Source organism: Desmodus rotundus, chromosome 4 (assembly GCF_022682495.2).
Source record: "Desmodus rotundus isolate HL8 chromosome 4, HLdesRot8A.1, whole genome shotgun sequence".
NCBI classification, from domain to species: Eukaryota; Metazoa; Chordata; class Mammalia; order Chiroptera; family Phyllostomidae; genus Desmodus; species Desmodus rotundus.
In genome coordinates this window covers 146552644-146580183 of record NC_071390.1, presented here as the reverse complement: position 1 = coordinate 146580183, position 27540 = coordinate 146552644, and the positions used below count along the sequence as shown (strand labels likewise).

The 27540-nt window shown below is 34.4% G+C and overlaps 1 protein-coding gene across 9 annotated transcripts in view; it reads right to left on the bottom strand.

Annotated features, from left to right (window-relative positions):
- Positions 1-27540, bottom strand: part of WAC (WW domain containing adaptor with coiled-coil) — a 91567-nt gene that overhangs the window by 15482 nt on the left and 48545 nt on the right. For 7 of the 9 annotated variants that reach the window (XM_024573797.3, XM_053923415.2, XM_053923413.2 and 4 more), the window contains exons 4-7: positions 24725-24831; positions 17028-17143; positions 16346-16458; positions 11888-12196 (exon numbers count right to left, since the gene is read on the bottom strand). In XM_024573797.3, the coding sequence (XP_024429565.1) occupies positions 11888-12196; positions 16346-16458; positions 17028-17143; positions 24725-24831 (645 nt within the window). The remainder of the gene's footprint in view (positions 1-11887; positions 12197-16345; positions 16459-17027; positions 17144-24724; positions 24832-27540) is intronic. The other 2 variants (XM_053923416.2, XM_053923417.2) reach the window with 1 other exon arrangement.

Below are 27540 nucleotides of genomic sequence, written 5' to 3'. Positions count from 1 at the left end.
ACTGACAAAAATTTAAAAGTCTGACAATGTCAAATGTTGACAAGGAGTAACAGGAACACTTCATGTTTCTGGTGGACACTAAATTGATATAACCAAATTGGAAAGTAATAATTAGGCATTATCTAGAACATCTGAAGCTGCACACACTTCATGACCCAATATTCCTCTTAGATAAATTCTAAGGTAAATAAATCAGGAGAAAGATTCAACAATTTTTTTAGAGTATTATATTTGTTTTATTTTAGCACAAAACTAGAAACAAGCAAAAGTCCACTAGCAGGAAAATAAACACAAAGTGGTATTTTTGTACTATGGAATTTTACTAATACAAGTGACTATCATGGAGGAAAATAGAGCTTTAGAAACAGAGAACTTACTATGGATAACAACATTAAGACTGGACTACTCAAGATGTCGTATGTATTCTCTTACAATATTGGTCTAAAGAAAAAATATGACCATTTGTACCCTTTTTTGTTGCCTGTCTGCTGCCATCACTGGCTGCATACGTGTTCCCGGGAAGGGGCCTGTCCCAGTGGCCTCCACCTACCACTGCAATGTCCCACCTGGTTGAAGCTGATGTCTGACCACGTGAAGGATCACATCTATAAACTGGCCAACCAGGGAATGACTCCCTCACAAACTGGTGTGATCCCAAGAGACTCACATGGCGTCACACAAGTATGTTTTGACAGGCAATGCAATCTTGAGAATTCTTAAGTCTAAAGGACTTGGCTCCTGATCTTCCTGAGGATCTCTACCATTTAATTAAGAAAGCTGTTGATGTTTGAAAGCATCTTGAGAGGAAGAGAGAGGATAAGGATACTAAATTATGTCCGATTCTGACCAAGAGCCATATTCACTGGTTGGCTTGATATATAAGACCAAATGAGTCTTCCCCCCACTTGGAAAAGAATTCATCCACAGCCTCTGCCCTGGTTGCATAAAATGCCTATGTACTCAAGCAATAACATCATTGTTTAGGGGGAAAAAATTGCTAACACATCTTTGATTTCCTATACATACAAATTTCTTGAAGATTTTAAGCTCATATGTATATTACATAACTGATTTAAGACTGCTATTATGATGTACATTTCAGGCACACTGCATGTGAATATTACACTGCTACCTGAATGTAACTGTAAATGTTCATTTCCAATTTTAACTAAATTCATTAATCCCCATGGCCCCAGAAAAGCTGGGTATTGCTAGCAAGCTTATTAAATATGGACTACCCTGTAATTGTCAAAAGAACTAGAGGGTAATTGCTCTTCAAAATACAGACCTCAGGAATGTATTGATCAATTATGATCAAGTCAGAAGGCCTAAGACATTTTAATTTTTGTAAGGCAAACATTTTAAAGGTCTATACGTCTAGCAGACTGTCTATGATTTTAACTTTGCTGTTTTAGAGTCATACAGGGGTTGGTAAAAGGAGATTTATATATGTAGGAATGTAAAACTGTATATTCTTATTTTATTAATTATTGTATTATTTTCCATAGGAAAAACTGTAAACCTACATTTGCCAATGCCTGTAGAGAAGTATAAAGAAGCTCGAATAAGATTTTCCTTTTGAAAACCAGCTGTCAATTATTACAGTTTATGGGACAATTATAGACCATAGTAAGTTGTTTTCTTTAAATCGTATCTTTTAAGATTCAGTTTAGGAAATACAGCTTAGGGGCATCTTGATTAATGTTTAGAACAAAGCAAGTTCTATATTTTTACTTCCTGTATGAACTTCCTTTACTGCCTGCATGAATTAGTAATCACATCCCTCTGAAATGATCCTTACTCATTTGTTACTTTTATTGTAGTTTACTTCTGCTTTTAATGTCAGGCATTGGAGAAGAAAGTGTGAGTTGTTTTCAAATTTGTTTTGGTGCTGCTAAATCTATCCACAGATTTGAAAAATTTACACAGGCTTAGAAATTCTTCAGTGCTGTCCTTCAATCCAAGAAAATAAAATAAAAAGCTAATGTATATCACACCATAAAAAAAATAAAGTAACAAGAACTAAACACCCTTAACTTCTAACGTTAATGTTTATTTACCCTGAGGATATATATCTTTTACAGTTTTATGAGAAAAGATTATTGATGAACAGTTTGGAAACCAGATGGTATTACATACTTATGGGACCCTCGAGCAAGTGACATCTCTAAAGGCAAGAATTTCTCGATTAATTAGTTTTGAATGTCAACAGAGTTCTTATTAGGATCACCTGTAAAGTTAAAAAAGAAAAAGCAAATGATACCAGCACTCCATGCCAGATCTAATGAAACTGGTGAGGCCCAAGTATATGTTGAACTTGTAAAAGTTCTATGGGTGATTCTAGCATCCCTTGCTGGTTATGAAAAAAAAAATAAATAAATCAGAGAACTTCCCAGGTTAACTTGAAAAATAAAAGGAAACAAAAACAAAAAAAACATAGCATGAACTTGGAGAACTGAGTGTAGAAAGGATTAAAATCAAAGACAGGAAAGTTACACCAATTTTCCAGGCAGGTCTTCAGCATGCTATTTTCACACTCTTTTAAAAAACAGCACTACTAAACCCCATATAAATGCCCCTCCAAACTATGTTACATGTTAAACATTTTAAATATTATTTGCTTCAATCTATAAGTATGACTGAGAGTAACTTACTTGGTCTCATAATTAATAGATTTAAAAAGCTACCCTGAAAAGTAGCCTTAGTTTTACATTACTACATAAAAGAAAGGTATTGGTTGTGTGCCCCTTGTTTCTACTCAGGTGCTCTAACACGGACCTATTGTATCACCCAGCATCTTCTACTACATAGTTTAGCATCTATTAGAACATGAACTCTTTCAGAAGAGCAATTTGGTTGTATTTATTTCTGTAGCCCTGGTAGAAAATGGGGCTTGGCATCCGGGTAGCATCAACATGTATTTGAGTGGATACATCAACATGTATTTGGATGCTCTGAATCTACAATAAAGATTGGGCAAGGTGCACATATATGTGTGCTCTCTGTGTTTAAAACATGATAATGGGGAGAAAAGCCTAAGGTTGCCATAAATAATTGATGAGCAGACAACAGCTCACTTTGTTATTTTCATAAAGCTGAGTTAACATGGTAAGAGTCTTAAGAGACTACTTTAACTAATTTAGACTTATTTTAAATAATCTTATAAAATATAAAATACACACTTTATTATACACAAAGACAACAAACCACTTTTCAAAACAAGTAAACAGTCAATGAATGTTTTTCTACACATTTAATTTTAACTAACATTTATTATTTTTCTGAAACTTTTAAATCTGGAATCTAATCTTTTAGGGTAAAGCTAGTATTTAGTACCATGTTCATACAGATTTGTATCAAACTAAACAAAGAAAAAATTTGGGTATCTGGAAATGGTTGCCTAAAGACAAAAAATAAATTGACATAAGAGTCAACAGACTCTTCTTTTTAAGAGTATTAGCCTTTAGTCTCATTCCTTAAATATAAACTTTGTCAAGCATTCAAAGAACCTAGATTACCTTAAATATTTTTTTCAGTCTTTGGCAATAGAATGTCACCTAGTTTTAACTCTAGCATTTTGTGTGTGTGTGTGTGTGTGTGTGTGTGTGTGTGTGTGTGTGTGTGTGTGTGTGTGTGTGTGCGCGCGCCTAAGATATCTTTAAGGATAATGGTCTCTTCCTAAGCTATTTTAAATTTAAATGAACTAAGTCACTTTGCCACCTAATTATTTCTATGACTTCTAGACCTCTAACCAATTCTTCAGTATGAGCCCTAAGTATGCTATCCTTTGATTTTTAATTTGTGTATATTTGCTTTGATAAAACCTTTCTCTCCCTTTATGCTTGTAACTAAAAATTGTTCATTTATATTTTCAATTTTTACCAGTAGGGGAAGTAACCTACCAAAGACTAGACTTTCCCAGAGAAATGATGTTACTATAACCTAACTTTTTAAGGTTTGAAGTAATATCATTCAACTTGTTTTAAATTATAGGCACCCCTTCAAAATACCCAAGAGCATAAACCAAAGTCAAAACTCATTTCTGACCTACCTTTTTCAGTTACACCAAATAACTTCTTTGAGACTTACAACCAGATCTAAAAAGATACTGCACGGAAATAGTAAAAAGCACTGATTACATCTCTGATTATTAATTTCCTACAGCTGTTTTAATAGTACTCAACAAGACATGTGAACAAAGGTCAAAGCAGTAGTGCACCAAGGCAGGCTGTATTTTCTATTGCATTTTCTACACCATGTTCTTAACACAGAAGAGTACAATATGGGGAAGTTATAAAGCAAAACAAAGCCTATTTCTGGCAAAAATGTAAGACAGCTAGGTGACAACACTTGTTATATAATCTGTGACTTTCATTTTATTTTATTTTTAATTTTATAATTCATGAGTATTTTATTATGGACACACATAGTATTTTCTATGTTACAAATGTACATAAATATAGTATTGATATCTTATAAAGATACCATATTCTTGCAATTTGATTTTTTCATTCAAGAGAAAATCTTTTTGCTAATCCAAAGATGAGCATATTTTAAAACTTTTAACAGATGCTGCTATACTAAAGTGACCTTTGCAATAGCCAACTTACATACGAATTGTGTTTCCCACATCGAATCATCACTAACTTTCAGGGTGAAAAATTTCATTTTAATTTTTTAGTTTTAATCTTACTTTCCAATATATATTGGCAATTGCTCCCTTGAAATTTCTTATACTGATAAAATACATAACACACAATTTACTATTTTAACCACTTCTAGGTTTACAATTCAGTAGCATTAAGTACACTCATCATTTCAGACACTTTCTACTCAATTAAACAAGAGCTCCCCATCTCTCCAGCCTCTAGTAACCACTATTTTATTTTCTGTCTCTGAACTTGCCCATTCTAAGTAGTTCATATAAGTAAAATCAAACAACATGTCCTTTTTGTGCCAGGCTTATTTCACTTAGTATAAGGTTTTCAAGTTTCCTCCATATTGTATGCATCAGAATCTTACTTTCAAAATGTATTTTATTGATTATCGATTACAGTTGTCCCATTCCCCCCCCCGCCCTTATTCCCCTCCGCCCTGTACCCCCTTCCCACCAGCATTCCCCCACCATGGGGGAATGGGTCCATAGGTCATACATGTAAGTTCTTTGTCTTCTCCATTTCCTATACTATTCTTAACCTCCCCCTGCCTATTTTGTACCCACCATTTTATTCTCTGTACCTTTGCCCCCATTCTCCACCCCCAGCCCCTGCTGACAACCCTCCAGGTCATCTCTAGTTCTATGAATCTGTTCCTGTTCTAGTTATTTGCTTAGCTTGTTTTGTTTTTGTTTTGTCTTTTAAGTTCGGTTGTTGATAGTTGTGATTTTGTTGTCATTTTACTATTTTTTTATCTTCTTAGATAAATCCCTTTAACATTTCATGTAATAAGGGCTTGGTGACAATGAACTCCTTGAACTTGACCTTATCTGGGAAGCACTTTATCTGCCCTTCCACTCTAAACAATAGCTTTGCCAGATAGAGTAATCTTGGATGTAGGTCCTTGCCTTTCATGACTTTGAATACTTCTTTCCAGACCCTTCTTGCTTGCAAGGTTTCTTTTGAGAAATCAGCTGACAGTCTTATGGGAACCCCTTTGTAGGTAACTGTCTCCTTTTCTCTTGCTGCTTTTAAGATTCTTTCCTTATCTTTAATCTTGGGTAATCTAATTATGATGTGCCTTTGTGTATGCTTCCTGGACTTCCTGGAAGTCTATTTCCTTCACCAGATTGGAGAAGAGTTCCTTTATTATTTGTTCAAATAAGTTTTCAATTTCTTGCTCTTCCTCTTCTTCTGGCACTCCTATGATTCAGATGTTGGAATGTTTAAAGCTGTCCCAGAGGTTCCTAAGCCTCTCCTCATTTTTTTGAATTCTTGTTTCTTCATCGTGTTCTGGTTGAATCTTTATTTCTTCCTTTCACTTCAAACCACTGATTTGAGTCCTGGTTTCCTTCCCTCCACTGTTGGTTCCCTGTACATCTTCCTTTATTTTACTTGTCATGGCCTTCACTCTTCCATTTTGTGACCATACGCAACCATTTCTGTGAGCATTCTAATTACCAGTGTATTAAACTCTGCATCTGATAGGCTGGCTATCTCTTCATCGTTTAGCTGTATTTTTTTTGGAGCTTTGATATGTTCCTCCATTTGGGCCATATTTTTTTTTGTCTTTGAGCACCTGTTACATAGTAAAGGGGTGGAACCTTAGGTAATTGCCAGGGTTGGGCCACCCACGTTGCTGCATTGTGGTGCTGTATGGGGGGGAAGGGTCCGAGAGGAAATAATGCTGCTTTCTGCTCTCAGCTGGCTTGCAGTCACTTCCTCCACTATTCACAATTTCCAGTGCTAATTCCTGGGTGGGTGGGGTGTGTTTGTGTATGTTCTAGGACCCTGTGGGTCTCTCCAAAGAAGTCTCCTGTGAGGCTGGGAGCTTTTCCTGCCAGCTCAACCTCGACAGGTTTTTTCCAAAGGTTTTGAGGATTTATTTCCCTGTGGTGGAAACCTGGGTTGTATGGTCAGTCTCGCTCCCTGGTTGTTCTTCCCGTTTTATCTGCACGCAAATGTGGGACTGCCCAGTCCCTCCAGCCACTGCCTTGCCGTGAGTCCTCTCCACCCTGGCTGCCCATCTCCACCCCTCCTGCCAGTCTGGATGAATGTTTCTTCTTTAACTCTTTGGTTGTTGGACTTCCATACAGTTGGATTTTCTGTCAGTTCTGGTTGTTTTTTGTTTTTAAATTTGTTGTTGTCCATCTTTTGGTGGTACAAGGAGGCAAAGTGTATTTACCTACACCTCCATCTTGGCCAGAAGTTGGAATCTGACTCCTTTTTAAAACTGGGTAATATTGCGTGCATCATAATTTGGTTGTCTATTTATCTGTTGATAGACACTTGAATCATTTCCACTTTTTGGTTATCGTGACTACTGCTGCTATGAACATGATGTACAAATACCTGTTTGATTCCCTGGCTTTTAATTCTTTTGGTTAAATACCGAGGCACAGAATCATTGGATCCTATAATAAAATTCTATCTTTCACTTTTTGATGAACTGCCAAACTGTATTCCACAGCATCTGTTGTCATTGTGCAGTCCTACTTGAATGCATAAGGGTTCCGATTTCTCTACATCCTCAAAAACACTTGTTATTTTCTATGGCTGTTTGTATTATAGCCATCCTAATATGTGTGAAGTGGTATTGCACTGTGGTCTTGATTTGCTTTCCCCAATGACTAAGGACGTGGAGGACCTTTCATGAGCTTATTGACCATCAGAATATCATTTTTGGAGACGTGTATTCAAGCTTTTTGCCAGTTTTGAAATCAGCTGTTTGTTTCACTTTGTTATTGAGTTACAGGGCTTTATACATTCTGGATATTAATCATTTACCAGGTATGTGATTTACAAATACTTCCACCCATTCTGTGGATTGTTTTTTCACTGGAGAGTGTCCTCCGAGGGACAAAAGTTTTAAATTCTGATGAAGCCCAATTTATCTATTTTTTCTTTTGTTACCTGTGCTTTTGCTGTCACATCTAAGGCATCACTACTGATGTAATGAAGATTTTCCCATTTTCTTCTAAAAGTTTTATAGTTTCAGTTCCTTCATTAAGGTCTCTAATCAACTTTGAGTTAATTTTTGAAATTATAAGGCAAGGCTGGCGATTTTACATTCCTTTTCTGTAAATGCCTGTTCATATCCTTTGCTCATTTTTCTATTGGATTATCTTTTCCATACTGCTTTAATTCTAATATACCTTCAGATTACTATTATATATATTGCAAATATTTTACCCCAGTTTTGACATTCAGCTTTCAACCTTTATTTATTATATCTCTGTCATAGAGAACTTTTAAAAGTGACTTATGTGGTCCTACTATCAACTTTTTCTTTTAAGGCAAATGCCTTTTTGGGTCTTGGTTAAAAGGACCTTCCCTAACCCTTAAGTTATTGACTAAAGCAGACTAAATTCCTCCACTCATATATTCACTTATTCAACAATATTTGAGTAACTTTATGGCCAATCTAATTTTTCACAAGTACTTAGTAATACAAAAAATTATTTTAAAGCCAAGAAACAGAAGGCTAAATGTGACCCACTACAGGCAGTTAACAACCTTCTATGTCAGCTATAAGGGATATTACCGAAGCATCTTGAAAACTCTTCAGGTTTTTTAGAATTTTACCCAGTCTCCAAATACCATCAAAACACAAAGGAAAGTTTATTCCAGTGACTAACTCACACACCCCATATTAATGAATGAATAATCATCCTTCCCATTAGATGAAAACTATGGAACCAGCATGTAACTAAGTGAATATTAGACACACTAATCTTCTAAGAGCTATCTTGAGGTCACTGCACAGGTGTGCTTCTGTGGCCACTGTATTTACTTTTCAAACTTAATCTGTGGTAATGAATCATAAGAAAGTTGTCAATTAAGGTCATTAAACTTATCTAACTCTGATACTTATTTGGCCAAAGCAAAGAAAAAGGACCATGTCTCATGCCTATTTTATCACTTCACAAATCTGGAAGGGAGGGTGGAGTTAGGACCAATTTATAGAACAGACAAGTGGGTGTCAACTGACAAAAAAAAAAAATCAGCTTTAGATATTTTAGCATATCAATCTGTTACTTTATTATATGGTTGTCCAATAAATTAAACTTGCCAAGAGATATTCAAATGTTACCCTAACAGATTTAAATCTAAAAGTATCTGACTCCCCCCTTGTTTCATCCTACCCAACACAACAAGAACTGCTCTCTGCAAAATCAAAGAGTTCCACAGCTTCTTCACACCTGTGTTCCTTCAAACAAAGGATAGATTCTTTTTCTCAAAAGACACAGTGGCATTGAACAGATCTAAATCTATTGTTGGTATCTTTTTAGATGCACAACACATATAATTCTCTTCTTTTTCTCCAAATACATTTTTAAAATCATGACCAATGCAGGTGTTTCCCACAACCCTCAACACTCATTACCATTCTTTCAGTTATTTATCCACCTACAACAAACACTTACCAATTGTCTATTACTTTTCAAGCACTACACATAGATCAGTGGTTAAGAAAGATCCTATTATATTATTTAATACAGCAACCTATTGTTGACATCCTTAGATATAACTTAGTCACTCTATTAGCAATTAAGACAAAAGGATCAATTTATTTGAACCATCAACCTCTTCATCATTTAAATGGTTAAGGAAAATCCAAACAAGGAAATCACTACATTGATAAGAAGTCAACAGAAAACAATTTAAATAATATTAATGTCTCTGAGAAAAAAATTATATATTTCAAATTAATGAGCACTCCACATGTAAGGAGAAATATTTTGATAGACTACAGTTTTCCCTGTATAAACTGGCAATTTTAAGGTAATTGAGTTTCTTCCTATAAGTTTAATACAATTATTATATATATAAAAGTTTTATGTGAAGTTTGTTTTTAGCAAATATTTTGTGGAATTTAAACTTAAATCACCTATGATTTGTCAGAAACTACTGGAGTCTAAGTTAATACAGATTTGGGGGCCTTTCGTTATGATTTTATGAAAAGAACATGGATTTTGAAGGCGCTATCTCTAACACTATGGGTTTAGACTATGGCAGTGTTCAGGCTCTTCATATCTAAGAGGATAATACCTTCTCTTTTATGATGTTGTATTAAGGAATAAATTAAAATGTATATAGAACACTTAGCACCAAATGTGGTACATAGGTAACTTTTAATTGTTATGTTTTTCAGGAATGGTGCTTAAAAGCATGGAAACTGGGAGGGTAAAAGGTGAACAAAGTACAAATGCAATAAAATTTAACATCTAACCCTAAAGAGTGTACTGTGTAATTGAAGCAACTAAAATTATAATGTGAAAAGTGCTATTAATAAATAAATGTACAAAGTATTTGAGAAACAGATTGGGAGAGGTTAACTAATGCTAAGAAAGAACCAAAGTACATTAGATCTGGCTTTTAAACAAAGGGCCCTGAGTTCAACAGAATGGGAATGGAAGAATTATGTCTTTTCAGCAAAGGCTCAAAACATGAAAGAACATAATATGCCCTAAGAAATGTACAGATTTGCAACAGATGAATTATAGGAAATCTAAGAATGGAATGTTGGAAGGTCAAGCTAGTAAGACAGACTGCAACCAGACTATTAACCAGACTATCAAATGCTTGCTTTAACCTTACTATGAAGTATAAACTTTATCCTTTGGATAATGGAAAGCCATTAGAAAATGCAAACCAAGGAAGTAATATCCAAACTAAATTTTATAATGATGTCACCATAAGTTGACAGACTGGGTAAAAAGGCAGCGGAACAGTAATCAGGTTAGTGCTGGAGATGACATGAGTTTCAATAATGGCATTGCATAAATGAAAATAATATACACAAGTAAGATATAAGAGGATGAACCCAAGATTTGTCAATGAGTGGGTAAGGGATGGTAGGTAATAATTTTGAAGAACAAGGAACAGTTGCAGGGAATAGTGTTGTCACGTACTGAGAACTTGAGAATAAATTGTAGGGAAAGGGAGGAATTTGGTACACACTGTATTCTGAAGCGATGTAGCAAATACAAAATGCTTATAGAAGAACATATGTGAGTTAGAAATAAAGATCAGGGAGTCACATATGTAGACAAGGTGAATCACAAGAATGCCCAGCAAAAAGAACATGTTGAACAAGTAAAAAAAAAAAAAAAAAAAAAAAAAAAAAAAAAAAAAAAAAAAGGAACACAACACATTATAAAGGACTGAATGCTACAGAAATTTAAGGGGCAAGAAGATAATAGAACTAGAAAATTAAGAGTAGCAGTATCTCAGAAGATAGGGAAGGAATTTCAAAAAGTGTTAAAATGAAAAAGAGGTAAAAGGAGATAGATTTTAAGAACTGAAAAACCATAATATCCTTTAGAAAGTAACTATCACATTAACAATTACTGCATTCATTTTTCATCTCTCAAGAATTCCTTTTGTAATGTTAATCCTGCATTAGTGTAAATATGACTTGCACACCTACCCTTGGCCCTCAAGTTGGGGAAGGCCAAGAAAAGGAAAACATTAGGCATGGGGCGGAGGACAGAGAGAGAAAAGCTGAATGTGCCCTGAGATACATGTGTGGCCGGACATCATTATGTCCATACAGCATCCCCTAAACCCTTAAGGTTTTTTTAAAAGTCTTGACATTTATTAATGCAAATCTGCTGATTAGCCTGTTAATGGGATCTACCCAAAATAAAAATTTTACTGTCTTTTCAGTATGGTTATTAGCACCAGATTAAGGAAACCCAGTTTGGGTTGCAAAGTTAATTTCTATTCTTCAGACATTAGGACTCCTTATCTTGTGGCCCATGACCCAGTTTTCTAATTCACAAACTGAAACCTGTAGTTGAGTATTATATAAAAATGACAAGTTTTGAAAATGTCTCTATTCATATTAAATTTTAATTAATAGAAAATTGAGACAATTCCTAAACTGAACCAACAAGACAATTATCACAAAAACCAAAAATTACACAAATATGAAGGGACAGTCATTTGGCTTTGATAAGTTGTTCAAACCATTACTAAGTGTTATAAATTAAGTACTGAGCTTCAAAGTGCCAAAGGTAAAAAACAGTTATGAGGCTTCATGATTAAAAAAGAAAAAGCCAAATATGGCCAAGTCTAGACCTGTATCTAGGCAGTAACATTCTAAAAAACTTCAAAAAAGAATTTATAATTAAGAGTCTTATTTAAGCTAATGGAAATAATGTAATATAATCAGAAACTCAAACTATAGTTCAACGTGCAGTATATATCTAGTAATAATGGCATACCTTTTCTTTCTGTTTTCTGTGCAGGGACAGAAGATGTGAGTGTAGGCAGTTTTGATAAAGTAGATGCTCCATTAGCATCAAATGATTTCTTTGGCTGGTGATCAGACTGTAGCGTAAATTGACTAGAAGGAACAGTGCTTGGGGTAGCAGTTGGATGAACCACTGGTTTGATGGGGTGCTGTACTGGCGTAGAACTACTGTGAGTCTCTGCTCTTGGCAGTCTGTAGTCTCTGTCATTGTGTCTGCTTGTTTGAGACAAAATATTCTGTGGGAGCAAACTACTGGCATCACTGGAATGCTTGTCTTCCACTTTAGTTCACAGTTCGAAAAAAGAGATGTTGGAATGACAGAAGGGGGAAGAAAAAAGATTACGTTAGAATCCTGTCTTGAACATCAGCTAATTTAGCAACATACTAGTACTTTCAATAAAACTGCAAGCCTACTTAGTATCTGCAGTTTTATTAATAGCATATAAATATCTAAATACTGGAAGAATTTTAGCTCAACTATAAATATCCACACTCGGATTTTAAGTGGGCTAATACTTTCTGGGGATTCTTTAGAACCACACCATTGTTCAAACAAAACATTGAAAAAAAATCAATATGTGGAGTCATAACATTTTACTCAAATAATTTTAATATTTTAAAAATTAAAAAAGTAAATGGTCCGTTCTTTTAAAATATATATCTTAGATTCTAATAATTAACTGAATTATCACAATAATTCACCTGCAAAAGAATATTGGCTTTATTAGCCTGATCTTTCTTGAATACTGAAGTACCTAATCAGTGGACTCTATAGTAGTTTGTGCTAGGGCTTAAATGACCTCACTTTGGGAAGATCGAATTGATAATGAACTGTGCATTCAGTAAGCAAATGAACTGGTATTTTAATAATGCTAACAAATACTAAAATGAGTTATAAAACCAAGTTATAGATAATGCTATCTGATAAGAAAAGTCCTACATCCACAGCATAGTGAAAAGAGAAATCTATTTGCTATTTATCAGTTAATTTAAAGACAGATCCCCTTCCAATTTAAAGCCACAAAAAATATTTAAATTTAGAAACAACTACTTTTGCCTCCCAAAAGAATACAAAAGAAAGAAAAATTCAACAATCATGGTGACAAAATTTGTATTTATCAAAAAATCTCTAGCCTAAATTACAATAGTCTAATCAGGACTAAAGAATTAAAACAGTATGTTTTTGTTTCCAAGTACAGAAATATCTTAAAGTTCAAGCACATTTTATGTAAGGATAGTTACCAGTGGATTCCCTCAATGTTGAATACTGTTTTGTTATTTCCCATTCACATTCCTCCAAGTCTAGAGACCAAGACAGCACAAAAAGGAAGTATACTGAAACTACAAGTCAGTTTTCAACTCATCAATGCACAACTACATGTTACACCAAAACAAAAGGTACTAGCAAAAAACTTCAATCAGATCAAAACACAAGGTCTTGTGACTTAATGAAGTTCAGTGTTATAAATTACACGTATTACCTTATCAGGAAAATGAATAGGCTGAGTTACTGCAGTGGAACACATTTATTTGTTGTATATTATTAGTAAGCTATCAACTTGCATGCACTTACAACTTAAAAAGTTTTATTCTAGAGTTTCTTCCTGAAAAGACTACTACTAAAACAGAAACTTTTAGGAACAGACATAACAGAAGTAATACCATGCCCAATTCCCACCAATCCTGTCACCTGATTACCACATCTTTTATTTCCTTGATCAAGAAAATTCCCTTTTAGTTTTGTAAGATTATAACAGCCAAAATACATGAAATACATGTATTCAGATGAGAAATAAAGATGATACTTCATCTAAGAGTTGTAAGCTTTGGGGTGGGCAGGGAGCTACAGCAGCACTACTGCAACAGTTTTCTATTACTCACAACTCTAAACAAACAGTTAAAGCAGTGACTATCTGCACAGCCCCCACAACAAGGACATTCAGCAAATGTGTGGAGACATTTTTGGTTGTCACCACTGTGCAGAAGTGAGGTGTGCTAGTGTATATATAGAGGCCTGGTATGGTGCTCTACATCCTACAACACAAACAGGACAGTATCCCACAACAAAGAATTACCTGATTCCAAATGTCACTAGTGTTACTGTTGAGAAACCCCAAGTTAAGGTTTGTCTAACCACTGAGCCATCACTCTATGAAGCATATATTAAAGATGACAAAAATAATCTAGCAGCAGTAACCTCAAATTAAAAATTTCATCTGTATAATATTCAATATCAAGTTGTGGAAAACATTATTTGCTACATTGCAAAAAACCCCCAAACCTCTCTAAAATCTATTTTCCCATACAACACATACACATATACTTCTTTTACTGGCAGCTGGAATTGCAAAGCTTTAAGCCTTACCCTGCATGAACATCGATGTACTGGTCATATAGAAAAACTGTCAACATTTTTTGAACTGACAAAGTCAAACACTTAAAAACGGCTTAGTGACTTTAGTAACCACACCACACTAAGTATAGCTCAGTTAAAAAAAAAAGCAACAATACAGCCAAGGTCCTTTCTCAATGGTCACTCAAAACTAAAGTAGTGTGATACATAACCACATTTTCAAAACACAGACCCACTGACTCATCATTTGCACGTCTAGAAACTTAACTAATGAAGTGATCAGGTAAGTGATCAAAGACAGGATTCACCATGTTTTTACAATAGGAAAAGGCTAAAAATCACCTAAGTATCCATGGATAGAAAATTATTAATAAATGAGGGCATATCCAAAATTAGAATACTATGCAGTCAATGTAACAAACATACAATTATAAACTGACATGGAAACACCCATTTTTTTGACGGAAAAGACATATGTACATACTCATACGCAGATAGGAAAAAAAAAGAGTTATGTCCCCAAATGTCTCTGGGTCATGAGGTTAATAGAGATGATTTGATTTTCTTAAAAATGGTTTATTCAAAAGAGAAAAATATTTTTTACTTCCATCAATATTTCTTTTAGATCTCGAATTACCACCTTCATTTACTCTACCCATATAGGTTATTTTGGAAAGACTAAAATAAGCACTCCAGGCTCTCATCTTTTTCCTGTCTGGAAACCATTAGTCATTAAGTGCAGAGGCTTAGCCCAATAACTTAAAGAAAAAAAGAAGTTATTCTACCCTGGCAGGGTGGATCAGTTGGTTGGAGCATTGCCCCTGGTTGGGGCGTGCATGGGAGGCAACTGATCGATGTTTCTCTCACATCTATGTATCTCCCTCCCTCTCTTGCCCTCAAATAAATAAACATATCCTCAGGTGAGGATATTTTTAAAAAGTTATTCTTTTTACACCTACTGGCCACTCACCAATACTCACCAACACCTCCCCACAACAATTTTGCTCAGGAGGCCCACAAGCTGGGTGCTATATTTTTTTAACCTGGAAAGGAAAGCCTTTATCTCATTTTTAATGGTTTGCTGAAAGACATACTTACAATATTAAGTGAAATGGGACTAGATCCCAAGTCTTCAGTCTCAAAATACAGTATTATTAATTTCTTAACTTTAGTGTTTTAAAATCATTGTTTTCTAAGAATTAAGTACAACTTCAATATAAAAAAAAAACACGTTCCAAGGGATATACCTTAAACATTTAGTCCTGCAGAACTATGCTGTTTCATCTTAAATAGTTTTTCCCATTAAAATATTAATATCCTCTGCTGAGACCACAGAGACCCCCTGCTTTTGTTTTGAGTTACAGGAGAAAGATTCAAATGCTTAAGTTTAAGAACTCCTAGAACACACCTTAAAATTCTTCTCAAAATTTCAAAATTTGAAGTTTCACAATTTGATAAAGGGCCTATGAATACTCTGTGGCATTTAAATTTTATTCTAGATAAGAGAAACCATTGGGAACATAACATTTTTAGTAAAAGCTTCAAATTCAAATCAAATTTAACTTGAGCTAAAAACAAATGGACAAAAATCTGACCTCCAAAGAATATTAAGGTATACCCACAATATGGAAATACTACACAAATCTATGATCATGTTGAAATCAATTTCCAAATATAAGGATAAACAATTTTTTCATTGATAACATAAAACACCAAAAGGTACTCCTCATGTCACTGTCTGTGTGTAGCTTTGATTCAAGTATTAGCTTGAAACTAAGGGAGTTTCAGAAGGGATTTCAATGTCCAGTTTAATAGTACATAATTTGGGGTACGTTACAGCCATTAGGATAGTAATGAATACTTGTATGTATTATTCCACTGTGCATACTTTCCCTTTTCAATGGTGGAATAAAACGGTGGAGGTTAAGGGAACAAATCTAACATAAAAAATCATTATCTGTTTCTATTTATTTTAGTTTACATACGTAAATGGTTATGCATTTAGATTTGTAGCATACATAAATGAACTACAGGAAAGAATCAAACATCATTACTGTTTCAAAGAAAAATACTTACTTCCACTTGCAAACGCACTAGTGGCTGTTGCTTGCATCACCTCTCTTCTGTAATCCCTATCTTTTGGGAAGCTATTAACTGCCATCTTGTTTGCTTCTTTCTGTCTCTGTTCTCTAAAAATAAAAAATAAACCCATAATAATTATATTAGGTACGATGAGTCTACATGTAAATAGCACTTCTTGCAAAATGCTCAATGCAAAATAAAAGAAATGACCATGGCCATAACATTTAACTGATGTGGCAGACGGGATGCAGCAAATAGAACATTAGTGTTTCTCATTTATGGCAATATGTATGCAAATTCTTTATATGCCCTTAACCCTACAATCAAAAATCTGCAAAGTTAATTCTATCTATATAAAGGATATCTTATCCTTCAAGAATTACAAAGGTTTCTATTATAAATTATAAGGAAGATGCATAAATGTAGATTAATATAAAATGTTTCATTAAGTACACCAACTGTTCACAAGGCCCTTGTGGACGGTTTGCTCATCTGCCCTGATATCTTTAAGGTAGAGAGAAATTATGGAAAACACAGATACGGGCCAATCACTGCAATTATAAAGGAGAGTAAATATCACCATAAGAAACCTAAACTTATAATGTTTAATGCTCTAAGGTGTTAACCTATACAATCAAGAATGAGAAATAGGGTTCATGAGATTAAGGGCAAATACCTTTCAAGCCACTCTTTTGGTTTTTCCCATTGTGAAACTTCTGTTCGACAATTGTAGTAGTATTTTTTCCCAGAAGAGCTAATATGTTCAGACCAGTCATCTGCAGAATCATAAGGCTAACAAAACATTTTTAAAAATTAGAAAATGTTAATACTATTTAATGACTTGATATAAAATATCAACAATGTCAATGTTTTTCAAAGTATACATACGGGAAAAAACATACAAGGTAAAGGTAACCTGATCTAGGATATAAATATCTACATATATATCTTAGGAAACCTAAGTCTATGAAACCTTCAAAGATAACAATGGAAAACAAGTATAAAAATACCATATTAAGTAGATTAATAAACACTAGTTTATTAGGCAACAAGAAGAAAAATGTTAATTTCACAATATCTGGACTTCATAAAAAGCATTGCAAAATACTCCATTATCATAATTTTAATTGCTGAAATCTGGTCACATTGGGAGGGGAGGTTAGAGAACTCACTCTCAACTAACTGATTTGATGGCATGACAGAACATCAGTTCTAAACTTGTAAGCCACAACAGTAACCACATAGTGTAACAGAGAATGACCTGCCAATATTTACTGTTAGTGAAAAAAAGTTCACTAACAGTAAGATTTTAAAATGTAAACACAAAGTTAATTAAGGACTTTGAATTTGTATCACCTTCAAAATCCATGAGATGGGTCAAGTATGTACTAAGTTTCCACATAATATAAACAGCAGCATCAGTCATTTGCCTGTAACTAAAACTGGTCTATCTTTTGAAAGTTATCAGATACAGTCTCTTGCAGTTATTTTATAGGCACTGTAAAATTAGAATGAAATTAGAAAAATCTGAAAGGCCTAGTTTTCATGGAACTGATTTCAGAAAGTGTAAGTTTTAAGTGCCTATACTGGCTGCCAGAAATCTAGCAGAATCCCAAGTATACTTCAGATGAATTTTTTAACTACTTTTTTCAAAAGAGCTTTGAGATTAAAATGAAATAATGTTATTACTTTGGTAGCCTATCCTTTTTCTGGGTTTACCACAGTGTAGAGTGACACAATTTTAAAGCTTTTTAGGAAAGGAACTTGTATGTCCTGCCTACTCAGCTTTAATTTTACCAAGTATGAAACAAGCTGAAAGGACTTATGAGTTGTCCATAGGTCCCAAAACAAACTAGTGGTAGAAAAAGGATCAAAATTTAGGTCTGCAAATTTCATTACTTCTACTAAGTCAATATCAATTCTGGAAATGCCAGAATTTTCAGGGTAACTGAAGAAATACTGCAGATTCTGCTATACATTGATACTCAAAATAATAAAGGTATTGGAAATCAGTCCCATGCCTCCAAACCTCTAAAATCAGTGGAGAGAGTTAATGCTCAATCCCACTAGATTCCAGAATTAGGCCACATGAAGCTGCAGGAACTATAGAAGGCAAAATTCAAAAAGTTCTTCTCAATCACCCACTGCTTCCTATACCTAAATTATTATGCAAACTGAACCCTTCTATGGATATATTTGGAAAATTTTGGTTTGTTTGGCAAGTGGTTATATGGGATTACTGGTTTGGTCTGAAGAAGCAGAATGAGGTTTGAAGCAAGAGGACAGGGGACATCAGAGTACATGAGAGTAATCTAGATCAATGTTCTTCAAATTGATGGTGTGCAAACTGTTGCCTGTCCTGGAGAAGGTAAGGAGTTTGCATCAGAACATATATATCAACATCCTGCTTTCCTTGCCAAAAGTCTTGCTTTAAGAAAAAATAAATTCAATTAAACAGTTTATGCAATGATAGTTAACTTACATTCGGCCACAACTCCAGTACAAAAGTTCAAAGACCCTGAAGAACATGGGTCTACAATACCACACTGATTTTGCCTATCAAATCTTAAGTTGTTAGTGCATGTATGTGTTCCAGACTATAGCACTGTAATCACATACCAGTAACTTTAGCTTTCTCCACCCCATTCCACCCTCAAAAAACAATTAAGCTAGGGGAAAATAATTTAATGACTTTTTAATTTTTTTTAAATTTTTAATTTTTAAAATGCTAATGTGCAATAGGAGGTGTTAAAAATATTTTTTGTTCTATTGTATTTCCTCTCCTTTACTGAGGTGAAAATTGACAAAATTGTCCTATATTTAAAGGGTACATAGGTATGATTCAATATACATATACACTAAAAGGATTCTTCTACCCATCTAGTTAACACCCATCTCCTGACATGCCTTTTAAAATTAAAACATTGAAGTTCTATTCTTTTAGCAAATTTCAATCATACAATACACTGTTACACATGCCAACCACATTATACATTAGATCCTCAGGTGTTAAATTTCTTAATTAAAAAAGAGCTAAAGGTGAGAACAAAACAAAAGATTTACAAATATTACAAGTTTTCTTAATTAGGCTTGATGCAGTTGCCAACATATGGGGTCTGTCCAGAAAGTATCCAGCTATGTACTATGAAAAATAGACACATTTATTGAAGATAAGATACAGGAAACATTGTACACAGGACAATGATGCCTCAGTCCCCTTCAGGTAGGCACCTTTGGGGCCTCACACAGCTAGTCTTCCACTGTTCACAAAATACTCTGCAAAATCCTTTGTTGGGATCGCCATTAGCTGCCCCATTGTATGTTCCTGAATCTCATCAATGGTGTGAAATCTCTGCCCTTTCAAAGATGATTTTAGTTTTGGGAAAAGCCAGAAGTCATAGGGAACAAAATCCAGGCTATAGAAGCGGGAATTAAGTCATTTGGGTGATTTGAAGTTTCACCCCCCCCCAAAAGCTGCACAAGATACGATGCATGAGTGGGTACCGTGTTGTGATGAAGCTGCCAATCACCAGCTGCCTATAGCTGCAGGCATTTTCATCATACTGCACCTCTCAACTGACAAAGAACACTGAGGTAGTATTTCTTTTTCATTGTTTGGTCTGGAAGGGTGTACTCATAATGCACAAAACCTTCCCAATCAAAACCACAGTTAACATAGTCTTGAACTCATTGCAACTGTGCTGTGCCTTCTTCAGGCGTGGAGAACCAGGCGACTTCCATTGGGACAACTGGGCCTTCATTGCCTGATCATACTTGTAGCTGTAAGACCCACAATTCATCTCAGTTTATGACTTTCTTGAGGAAATCTGGTCCATTGGTAGTGGTTTGAATCAAGTCATTAGCAACTTGCAGGACAATGTTCCTTCTGCTCTGGTAGCAGAAGCCACAGAATGAATTTTGCCATAACACGTTTCATGCCAAGATCCTGCATCAAAATCCTGTACATAGTAGTTTTTGGAATCCCCAGATCAGCTTCTAGTTCTTGCATTGTCAGTCACCAAACTTTGTTGATTGCAGCCCGAACACGTTCAACATTCTCAGGTGATCTGCTTGTCCCAGGCCTTCCAGAACATGGATCACTTTGAAGAGATTCTCGCCCATGTTTGAAGCATTTGTGCCATGTGTTTATTTGCACTGCACTCATTGCATTATCCCCAAAAGCCTTCTGAATTATCCAGATAGTTCCACATGGAAGAATGTTCAAGCTTAACGCAAAATTTGATGCAGATTCATTCCTCTCCTTGCTCAGTCACTTTGAATGTGATGGCCACATGGTACATATGCTCACTCGACCTCGATGACCGCCCCCCACTGACTAGTATAGCTAAATTGTCATTGTTCACCCATGCACATTCCAGTCCACTCTCCTTGGCTGTTAGGTTACACTGATATCATGCAAAACCGTTCTAGCTATAGTAACAATGGCTGGACTTTTTCTGGACAGACCCCATATGCCCTGAGGCAGCAGTTTTTTAAGTGTTGTCCAGGAACCCTTGAAGGACTCCCAGGTCATTTCACAAGATCAAAACTATTTCATAATAAAATCAAGATGACTGTTTTTCTCCTCATTCTATCATAAGAACAATGTTTTCACAGAGGCTATTCAGATTTGAGATCACAAAAATCTGAACACACAGAAATATGAAATTCTAATATCTTCTATTAAGACAGGCATTAAGGAGATATTTGATGTTTATTTTTGTTTTAGAAGTATTTTTCATAGAAACATTACATGTTAACATGTAATGGGTTTATAATCGACTTATTAATTACATTTCAAATTTATCGGTGTTAATTTTTAATATGGTAAATATGATAAAGTTCACATAAAGAAAACTTCTCAATGTCCGTGAGTGTCAAGAGGTCTTGAGACAAAGTTTTAAAAACGCTGCTCTAAAGACTAGCACTGAACAGTTACTGAGTCACTCATCTGCTCTCCTTCAATTCAAAATGCCTTTCAGTACTTGAAGGTTGCTTTTCTCCTCTTAAAAAAAAAAAAAAAGCATCTCCCTTTCTCCTCTCTCTGAAACACGTCCTACTACTACTTTCCAAGTTAAAACTATGGATGAGGAAATTAATCCTGGAATTACTTTATGAATTGTTAATAAAGAATAGTTCATAAAATAACAACATCAAAGATGACACTCACTGTAACAAAGAATTTCATGGAATAAATTTCTTTTTTTAATTAAGGAGAGTATCTTTAAAGCAAAATTGGTCACATGGAATAGATCTTGAGAGCCCCAAACTTAAAAAGCTCTAAAACATGCAGAAGATATTTGATAGCAAGATTTTTCAACAAATCAATATTGGTGAAAAATACAAGGGAAGAGTTCAATTATTTCTTTATATGGGAATTAAACAATTTTTCTAAATAAAGAAATCTAGAGGCCTCTTTTAAAAATAGCTACCAATATGCATAATTTATCTAAAAGCCTATGTGATATCTGTAAATACTATCATGATTTATATTAGGAAGCAGGAGACATTCAACAAGCTTTTCCTAAACATTCACCAAGGCCTAGGTAAGCTTTGTGCTAGACACACCACAATAAATGTTCATCATTAAGACTTAGCAGGGAAGTGAATATCTTAATCTAACACTAAAAAAATAAGGTAATTTCAAGAGACTTTCAACAGCTAACTTCATAAATATAAATCACCACACAACCAAATGTCTGTGTAGTAATCTAAATAATAGTGTTACTGATTTCAAAGATAGATGTAAAACCCCAGAGGATAAAAACATTTTTTAAAAAACCTATTTCTTACTTTAACTTAGATCAAAATAATGTTCATCTGTTCATTTATTTTCATTATGAAAATATTAAATGAAAGGTAATTTTATGTTTTACTCACTCCAAAAACTTCCATTTGAAGAGATTTTTAAGACAAAGAAAATCAGTTTTTAAGTAACCTTCAGAAACGTTCAAAAGTCCACTTCTCAGGTAAGATTAAATTTATAGTTTGTATCAGATGTATGTGTCATAACCACTGAGTATATTATAATGTAAAAGACCACTATTTGGATGTTAATTACTTACCTATAGTTGAAATCTACAGTAAGGGGGAACCCTGATTCTGAAAACACGTAACATTAAATTCATTCTGGTAACAGTCTTCAGTTTCTACTCATATAATGAAATTCCCTGACACCCTTTATGATTTGGATCTTTCTGATCCAAATCTGATGCCAAATGTTTATTCTTTCTGATTTCACTATGTTAACCCATTTCTTAAAAATCAAAATAATCAGAATTTTTTGCCCTGAATAAGGATTTCTAACCAAAACAATGTCTACGTGGCCTGCTTGTATCCTAAACAACAGACAAATACCAAATCTCAGTAATCAGTGATAAATGGAACTTTAGAGATAAGCAATACCTTGTAAATTAATGAGGCCATATTCCACCAAAAAAAAAAAAAGTCACTCATTTTAAAATCCTGTGTATCTCATTGAAAATGACTTATCACGAGCAGTTCAATGATAGCACCTGTGAAGATTTATCAAGCTACTGTCCCTTTTAAATTCTGTTCTGTGATGCTAGGGCTCGAATAATGCAAATTACATTCTGTTTAGTCAGTTGGCTTCCTTTTAAGATTCTGCCAATAGTAGGCATTAGAGGAAAACTGAAAGGCAGGAGAAATGAGAAGCTAAGCAGTCAGGTTAGTTTCCAGCTCTCTGTTATATGCCCCAAATCAGAACTAGCTACACCACACCACTTAGAGAAAGGTACTATCACCAGCTCGGCAGGGCTCCTCCTCCTGTAAGTTAATCAGTTCTGATAACCCCAAATTCTCCCTGTTGTTCCTCAGCCCTAAGGGGTGATATCACCATATGTGTTCCCTCAGTTTTCCTTTCTGTTTTTTTTTTCTGTTCTCAATACCTGTACTATCTGTACAGTACCTGCAATACTGTATATGAAATTCTGTGTTATTAAATTATCTGTGTTAAAACTAGTATGACTTGTTTTCCCAACTACACCCTGATTAAACATATTTAAATCTATTCTACATTTATTTTTATGAAATTATCACTAATGTCTCAATTTTCTATGGAAATGTACAAACCACACTATTTCAACAAGAGACAAATAATAAACCAAGAGTCTTTCAATGCCAATTAAGGTATGGTATGATGATCACCCAAATACCCAAGACAAAAATCTGTTGGATTCAATCTTTACTTCTATAGTCTTCTTGTTCATTCCTTCTTATAATGTATTTTCCACACAGCTATCTGACATGATTTTTAAAAATTGATTTTAGAGACCGAGAAAGGAAAAGAGAAATGTCAATTTGTTATTCCACTTACTTATGCATTCAATGGTTGATTCTTGTATGTGCCCTGTCTGGTGATCTAACCGTGGCATGTTGAGATGACACTCTGACCAACTGAGCTACCCGGCTTGGGCTGTTTTAAACTGCAAATATGTTACTTTGCTGACTAAGTCAATACGTCTCCACTGCCTTTATATGACATTCATATTCCTTGGAAGGATATATAACTCTTTGTGATCTGACCCACACTTATCTCTGTAACCTGAACTGTTCCCATTCTGCCATATTATCAAAAATCCTGCAGTTCTCCAAACATGCTATACTATTTCACATCTCTCTGTCTTTGTAGGTGCTGTTCCTTTGCATGTTACACAAATTCCAGGCCTCTTAACTGGCTAAGTTATATTCAATCTGTTGTACCTAAATTACATTCAATCTGTGGGTAGCACTACATATACTTGAGTACCTTCCTCATTTAAGCTGGGATTCCATCCCCATCTTGAGTGCTCCCAAATCAACTTTAACATGCACTGTTTTAATTGTTTGTTTTCAGTCTCCACCACAGCCCCAAATTTCCTCTAAGATGAGCCACATTTTCTTAGATGTGTGTATTTACAACCTGGCACATGCTTAGCAAATAGAAACCTTATTACATTTTTACTGAAGAAATGTATTAGGACAGGGACTTTTATATAACTAGTGTCTAACACTATATGTATAATACATAGCAGACCCTCAATAAATATATAAGAAGTTTATATAATATGGAAAAGAGCAGCTCAAGTTAAACCACGTTACAGAAGTTTCACAATCTGAGGCCCTTTGTATCTCAGATATCTCAATGGTAAAATTTTGCTCTGTATAGGAATGCTGACCAAATAATATCATGTTGATGTCTTCACACTATCCTCAATTATAGTAAGGTTAGCTCAGTAGTTCCAAATACATGAAGAAAACATTACCTTACATTTTACAAAAATATTTTAAAGACATTAAACTTAACAAGACTTGGTGTGAGGGGTTTTCTGGGGACAATACATTTAAAAAAGCTGCGTCTGGTTATATACTTACTGCATCTGAAGTTTTGCTTGGATTATTGCTTGGATTAGAAGAATGTGAATTTGAGCTATGAAGACCACTGTGGTTGTGTGAATTTTCTTGTGGAGAGTAACTGGTCCCTTAAAAAGATAAAAAGTAAAGTAAATTATAAGTTTTATTTAAGGTTTAATTTAAATTGTTTTTTAATCATATATCTTACATAAATCCCTAAATCATTTTACATAAGCATCAGGAATGCACACATATTCATACTTATTAATATATAAAGTATTTGTGAGCCTACTAAAGATGTGGCTTAAGAGTACATATGGTACATGGCTAATATCCTATGGAACAATGTTACATATAACTAGATGAGCAAAACATCATCTATATCATTTCTAGCAACTTGCAGGGATTTTTAAAAGTTTTATTAGGGAAAGACAGAAACACAACATATGTAGAGAAATCCAGCTAATACAGACCAGAAATTCACAATTATCCAGTATGTCTTTGCAATATTTTTTCAGTTTCTTAAATAGTTTCACCAATTTTTCAACTAAAACAGTATCAAGTTTTCAAAAAGTTAAGTCTCACAGAAGGTACTTGCTTTCAAGATGATAAAAATGTCATCATGTTTTCTAATAACAGGACCAACTCTATCTAAAAAATGCTGAAATATAAATCACTCATACATTTTATGAGTAACCTATACATCAGAGAGATCATCATGGATGACAGCTTTTACTGTCTTAAGAAAAGCCAAAGTATAAAAATCCAGGCTTGCAAAAACATTGATTAAAGATACAAAAAGGTTTACCGCAAGTCTAATTGCATTTGAATTCATTCCATATGTTTATTTTTCAGCATCAAGGTTAACAAAATTCAACTGTTTCTTGTTGTTTTTAAATCTGAGCTGGCAATAGTATGGAGGCTACACTACCATGAACACAAACTGGAAGAGGGAAGAACAACTTAAATGGTCCAGAAATTAGCGATCGGAACCAGTTATTATGACTATAAATGAGTAAGAACTCCTTTAACTATTTTAATCAACAAAAAATCCCTAAAAGGATAAAAAAGGTGAACTGGGACAGACAGAAGTTGATTATAATTAAGGTTTTAGATCTCTCTCTCCTTTCCCCTCTCTCTAAAAATAAACGAAAAAATAAAGAATAAGCTTAGTAGGAAGAAAAGTTAACATGGCAGGTTTAAGACTGCTATTCTCAGAAAAGCTTGCCTGCACAACATGCCCTTGGCTGGCATGTGGGAACCTAGATTTCAGGAGCATTCCCACAGAGTAACTATGAGAGTTGCTCAATGTACCAATACAATTTATGTCTAACACCTGCTTGCCCACTGAGAATCCAGACTTTTGGTATAGGCTAGGCAGAGGTGCCTACATAATAAGCCAAATCCAAAAAAAGGCTTTGGTACTAAATTTCTAATAAGCTTCCCTGGTAACTAATTTTTACAAGTTTGTCACAATTGATGGGTAGAGGAATAAAGCATGTCCTGTGTAACTCTACCAGGAGAAGATTCTTGGAAGCTTGCATCTGGTTTCCTCTAGATTTTGCCCCACATACCCCTTTCTCTTTAATTATGCTTTGCATCCTTTCACAGTTATAAATCATAGCCATGATAATGACTATATACTGGGTCCTATGAGTCCTCTTAGACAATCACCAAACCCTGGGGTGGTCAGAGGACCCCAGCACACTCAGTTACAAAGAAAAAATGATACTCCAAGTCTTAAAGAACATCTTAGACCTATGTGGAAATATGTACTTTTCAGATGTTACTCATAAATTTTTATTACATAGGTGAATAAAAATAAAGAGAACTAGTAATATGGACCACTAGAATATCATATTTTTTTAATATCAGTAGAGTTGAGGTTGCCACAATAATGTTCATAAATATGTCAGCAATAATGAAGGGAAAAAAGCCAGTCTTACTGACTTAAATGAACCCCAGAGTGATCGATTTAGAAGACTGGGTTAGATTCCAACATTTGCTTGCATACATTCTTGAGTAAAAAGTTCCATGAAGTAACTTAAATCTATGAAGTAAAAGTACCACATTACAGATTTGTTAAAAGGCATGATAGATACTCTATAAATATGAGGTATGCTTAGGAATGAAGTTCTTTCAAGAGGTAAGATCCAGGAATTCACTCAACTTTAGTGTAACAAAAATTTAAAAACTGACAAGCACCCAATTAAGATCTTACCTCTGAAGAAATGGTATGTGTTTCATCAACCTAACAGACATTCACTAGACAGTTTTTAGCTCTAATATATGTGTTTTCAGAGGGCATACTCTAACAAATCAAAAAACATTCAGCATCAAGGCACACTAGCCTAACACTTTAAGAGTCAAGAGACAACTGAATCGGATGTTCACAGGGAAATCATTTTCAGAGACAGAAGGAGCTTTTTGAATAGAGACTAGATGCCGCACTCCATGAAATAGACTTATCTAAACCAATTAGCAAAGCTAACAACTGAAACTTTAAAAAGGACCAAAATTAAGTAAGATACAGATAGTTAGTAAAAAAGTAAGAATAAAGTGACATCTTTAAACAGATGCCAAAACTAAGTAAAAGAAGTTTTATAGAAAGTATATTATGAAAACAGAGGCAATAGAATTTTGCCTCTAGATTCCAATTAGATGAATGTTCTTAAGAACTAAAGACAGGCAGATCTGCACCTGAATAACATGACTTCAATTAGCTAAGCAAAGCTAATTCTCTATAATATAAGCTACAATTTACACTATTTCCCAGATCATTTTTGAGATATTTGAGCTGTTTAATTTTTTCATGTAGTTCTCTCTAAACTGAAGGA